The following is a 5,495-nucleotide window of genomic DNA, read 5'->3' as shown; positions in this document are numbered from 1 at the left end:
CATCAACAAGTAGAAAAATGCATGGTTCTTGCATGTGAGAACTACCTTGGAAATTCCGAAAGTAAAACATACGTGATTTGTTTTTCAATTTTAGGTTACCTTATCATCATTTTCTTAGTTCAAAAACAGAATCCAGATGTCTCACCGATCGTTTACGTTTTGCATTAGATCGCCAATTAAGGCGAACACCTATTGTAAACGTTTTGCTGCATTATCAAAATTATGTTTACATTTTTTTGATTATATCCGATTGAATTTGTTAGCTTTATAATTACGAACCATCTGAAATCACATTTTTTACGATATGAACGATGTGTTCCACCAATCTAGTACCACCTTGTTCATGTTGTTTTGATCTGTTTCGTTAGGTCAATGTTGATTGATAATAGAAAACATTTATTTGAAATGTCGAGCTCAATGTATCCCTTTTCAAAAGAAAAATTAATAGACTTGGTAGAAGAAATGCCAGAGCTATGGAGGATTAACTTGAAAAGCAATCGAGATAATTGTGCAAAACAGAGGATGTGGGAAGAGATAGCGAGCAACTTTTCCGACCTGGGTATAACTGGTAAATATTTGTTGATATTTTTTTACAAATTCAATTATCTAATTTTAGCTTCCCCTTTCCACAGGTGGTGCGTATTGCGCTAAAATTTGGAAAAATATATTCGACTGCTGGATTAAGGAACATGTATACTGGAGAACACATAAAAGCGGGGCCGGGCAGAAAACGAAGAGAAAATGGTGCTGGTACGAAAGGGTGTCTTTCCTTCAAAAATGTGGTAAAAATTTTGGGCCCACAGAGTCAAATCTAAACTATTCCGATGAATCCAACTCAATTATCGGTACAAGTCGATCATCCGATTCAAATTTGTAAGTCTGAAAACACTTTTCTTAACACTAAAATGATTTATAAATTTAAAACTTACAGTCAGAACGTTTATATGGGAGATACCGGCATGGAGCATCTAGAAGAACATCTTGAGTATGAAGGTGAATATCAGGATATGTTCGATGTTTTCCCTATAATTTCCTACAGTCTAGAGACCGTTCATTATAATATAGGGGAAAATGACATGGCTCATAGATCAAATCGTATACCCCAGGCAGTGGAGAATGATCTACAGAAACAACGGCATGATCTTGTAAATAGAGCTCAAAAAGAAGCAAAAAAAATCAGAGAGGAAGACAGATCAAGGTGTAAGAAAATTAAAAATGCGAACGAGAAAACAGATATTCTCCCATGCAATTCTTATGGAAACATTCACATTCACCAGCAACGGTCGAAGTCGAAGGCAAGTCGAAGTTGCCGTTGCCGGTGTTTGTGAATGTTTCCATAAGAATTGCATGGGAGAATAATTGACGTTACGAGATGTGATGGAACGTGAACTTGACGTGGATGTTGTATGTGAATCACACTTAAGAGTAATATTGTAATAATAACATTGGTATTCAAAAGATGCCATGGATTATTGGAAAGTTTTCAGCATAATGCTGAGATATACTGAAGCTATAGAAATGATCTTTAGTAATTATGATAAAATTACGAATCATTTTAGATTTTTGGTACTTCTCATCATTATGCTGCTCATCAGAGACTTGTTTAACAATATTTTTATTAGTGATAATCGTTAGATTATTAAAAAGAGAGAAATATAATAAAAAAAATTATAGGAGGTTGTGTCCAAGATACGACCGCATTGTTGATGTAGAACTATGCTGTTATTTTATATAAGTCACTTGTTTATACCTTCGGATAATATTCTATAATGCTGTGACCAACGAAACCCTTATGATGACGGAAAACAAACAATGTTAACTGCTTGGAAAAGACTGAATTATGCCACACAGCTTGTACTCTGCTGTAACACCCATCGATGCAAATTCGCTGATGAGTTTGTCAAGAGCGACCGCTTTCACCACCAGCGGGGAGAGCTTGATTTTGGTTGCTGCCTGGGTAACCGCGTTTACATTTTCGACCGACGCGCCGAAATCGCCTACTTCGCTGTTGTTCGATGCGGTGTCACACTCGCGAAGGCTCGGTTCAGTGCGAGCGCTTTTCACTGCACCAACATCGCGTGCATCATTCGATGACGCTTGCCTCGAAATTTTATTGCCCCTGGCAATGCATTCATTTTTTTGCAGGGCTCGAGCCTGCCTTCCACTTCTTCTTGTTCATCACACACTACGCGAAGCGTCCAATTTATGACGCGGAAAGAAAAACACACGATACGAATAACGCGAAAAATGAACTGAAAACACCACACGACGATATCCAAGTTGGATTACCACTGGTAGGGTCCAATCTTAGATCGAAGCGCAGCGAAAGCAAAGTGAACCGGTTGCTCAACAGTCCGATGCCGAATGAAAGTTTGCCTCAGCGAGATCCACTGTTTATACTCTAGGCAAATATTCCCCTTCATTCTTCTACTTTTCCTTTGTTCACGGAGACTTTAAATCCTACGATTTCCCCTTCGTTGGTCGTCGATAAGTTGCTCGTTCTTGACAGCTCTGTTCGGGAAAGCACACAAATGGACAGAACAAATGTATGGGAAAATGGAATCGCTTAAAGTTTTCATGAATTTTAACCATTTACAAACCAAGGAAATCTAATGTATAGCATATACAAATCTTAGGGAATTTCCGATTCGTTTAGTATGTAAATCGCCAAAATCCGTTCGCGGCAACAAAAGTTATTAACGTTAACTTTATTTCATAAAAACGTAACCTGTTTTCTGATCTGGCACCCTTCATGAAAGACGTTCTACGTCAAAAAACATGTTTATTTTTCATTCATTCCTCGTTATGCACTACTATTAGTCACTGGTAGCTTCCTCCATTGCCACTTTACTGAACCTGGTCCAAGGAAATAGTCAGTAAATTTCTCACGAACAGCATTAGCCTCAGTAGAAAAGTTACGAGCACATATCCTCATAGATGAAGGAAGTCTTCGAATGGCATCAGTTTCTGTTGTATCCTCCCTCCACTGTCCTGGAATATACTCTCCAGTGCAATCATAAACATCCGCTGTATTGGGCGCAATGTAATTGCGTTGTGAAGGTCGTTTGCGCATTTCATTTATTATAAGGTAATTGTGCAAGCACACACTCGTCTTAATATTTTTCGCTAAATCTTTTCGAGCTGCTGCTTTCTATAAATTCTCCATCGAGAAGCGAGAATTCCAAAAGCGTTCTCCACCACATTCCTGGCTCTGGATAAACGATAGTTGAAAATTATTTTGTCTGGAGGTAAGAATTCTCCTCCGTATGGTCACATACCATTTGTTTTCAATTGAAATGCTGCATCACCAACCATAGTGTATGGAAACATTTCTTTTGTACCAGGTGATACAGAAGGAGGTGGGATTTTAAGTGTATCTTCCCTCAAAGCCTGTCCAAGCAGAGATGAATTGAACACTCCTGCGTCATTATGTCTACCAGCTGCTCCAATGTCCACTATTACAAATTTATAATCTGCAGAAACTAAGGCCAAAAGTATTAGACTGTGATGTCCTTTGTGATTGAAATATTCTGATCCAGAGTTCGCAAAAGCCTGTAATTGAAAAAAAGGTTATTGGATCAAAGGTAAAAGTGCTATTCCAATTCAATCATACCTGTACCACAGGGGGTCTTCTTAGCCACTTGGTTACGTGTTCGCTTACTAAGCGATCGATCGTGAGTTCAAACTCAGGACCCTCAATTGACCATCTTTGTGTTGTTATAGAATAACTACGTCCATGCAACCATCATCAGCTATGGAGATCGATCCACGGTGGAACAAAGATCGATTTATCCATACAACTGCTCTGCTCTGCAAGAAACATCGGGCTGCTGTTCTATAAATAACCCAACAATGATCAATATCAACTGTCTCCGCTGTCCGGTCTGCTGAACAATCGATAACAGATAGAATACCCTTACGCCTAAATGGCTACTACAGTGTAATTTACCATAATGTAATGGAAGAGAAAAACCTAACGCCTAAATGGCTACTACTTCTACTGTGTAATTTACAATTTATAGAAGCATAAACATATTTACATGTACACGATAAAAACCCGGCTCTGTTACAGATAAAATACTAATGAGCCTGATAAATAAATAAATGGGATTAAAAAATACCTGTACCATGCAATGTTTTCCATCTAGAGCACCAATACAGTGTGGTAAATTCCAGCGAGTCTTAAATTCTTCCGAGATTTTCCTCCAAGTTTCTTCTCTGGGTTTGTCGAACACTATTGCTGATAAAATGTTCCATAGAACGGAACATGTTTCGAATACTATGCAACTGAGTGTTGATATTGCCACACGGAATAAATAGGACAACGAGGTCATGCTATCACCGGACGCCAAATATCTGCACAGGAAAGGTAATGAATATTGCTATGCAAGATATGCATCAGATCATAGACAGAACATACCTCAATGTGATACATAATCTTTCACCGGGAGATATTGCCTCACGTATGGAAAATTTCTGTAGTCCACATTGTACTAAAGACAGAAGTGCGTCAAACTGAGCAGGGTACATTCGAAGAAAATTATAGAACATTTTGGGGTCTGTTTCACGTAAAGACGGAACCAAGGCGCTTGTATAAATGTATAACAGGTGAAGCAACATCATCACTTCAATGAGAAGGGGATTACGGTTTATGGAGCGGGGCTTGTTTGTTTTGTTATTGCTAGGATACGCCATTTTTGTATTTTCACATGCGAGAGTAGTGGATGAACTGGATGAGAATGAAATTCTACAAAATCATCCCGTCTTTTTCACATAAATTCGCGAAAACCGAACAAAGTAGGCATCGTTCGAATAAGTGTCGCAGCAGTTTGTAGAGAGCCACCGGCAGCGTTCTGATGCTGTTTGTAAACAATACCGATAGCAATTCCAATATGGCTGAAAGTGCATTTCATATGATTGTTTCACCTGGTATATATAGAGGCGCCTTGGACGGAACGAGCTTCAACCAAGGCGCTTATATCAATGTATAAGAGGTGAAGCAACATCATCACTTCAATAAAAAGGGGATTACGGTTTGTGGAGCGGGGGTTGTTTGTTTTGTTATTGCTAGGATACGCTATTTTTGCCTTTTTACATGCAAGAGTGTGGAAATGAGAATGAAATACTACAAAATCATCCCTTCTATTTCACATAAATTCGCAAAAACCGAACATAGTAGGCATCGTTCGAATAAACGTCGTAGCAGTTTGTAGAGAGCCGCCGGCAGCGTTCTGATGCTGTTCATAAACAATACCGACAGCAATTCCAATATGGCTGAAAGTGCATTTCATATGATTGTTTCACCTGGTACATATAGAGGCGCCTTGGCTTCAACCAAGCTCCTTGTTCTCGTCTTTCCAGAAAAAATGGCCTGACCCACCATACTCTGGGTATTCTAGAAGCATTCATTCTCCGCCTTTTTCTCACTTCTATCAACAATCGGATTAAAGCTTGACGTCGATTCCTTTTTTCTCATAAAAATAACTGGTCTGCAC

The 5,495-nt window shown here is 38.9% G+C and overlaps 1 protein-coding gene across 1 annotated transcript; it reads left to right on the top strand.

The window, feature by feature from the left end:
* On the top strand, positions 1-3,891 carry LOC129765096 (uncharacterized). Its single transcript, XM_055764954.1, has 4 exons — positions 1-568; positions 633-873; positions 932-993; positions 3,724-3,891. The coding sequence occupies exons 1-4, from the start codon at positions 373-375 to the stop codon at positions 3,726-3,728; spliced, it is 504 nt and encodes a 167-aa protein (XP_055620929.1). The 5' UTR covers positions 1-372; the 3' UTR covers positions 3,729-3,891.
* The last annotated feature ends 1,604 nt before the right edge of the window (positions 3,892-5,495 follow it).

The sequence above is a fragment of the Toxorhynchites rutilus genome, chromosome 2 (assembly GCF_029784135.1).
Source record: "Toxorhynchites rutilus septentrionalis strain SRP chromosome 2, ASM2978413v1, whole genome shotgun sequence".
In the NCBI taxonomy this organism is placed as follows: domain Eukaryota; kingdom Metazoa; phylum Arthropoda; class Insecta; order Diptera; family Culicidae; genus Toxorhynchites; species Toxorhynchites rutilus.
The sequence above is the reverse complement of the archived record's forward strand: the minus strand, read 5'-3'. Positions and strand labels throughout refer to the sequence as shown.

What these genes read in the sequence shown, in the direction of transcription:
- LOC129765096 (XM_055764954.1), top strand. Translation starts at nt 373, where the DNA reads ATGTTGATTGATAATAGAAAACATTTATTTGAAATGTCGAGCTCAATG. An exon ending in TTCCGACCTGGGTATAACTG is followed by an intron (nt 569 to 632) that starts GTAAATATTTGT and finishes CCCTTTCCACAG; the next exon opens with GTGGTGCGTATTGCGCTAAA. An exon ending in CGATCATCCGATTCAAATTT is followed by an intron (nt 874 to 931) that starts GTAAGTCTGAAA and finishes TAAAACTTACAG; the next exon opens with TCAGAACGTTTATATGGGAG.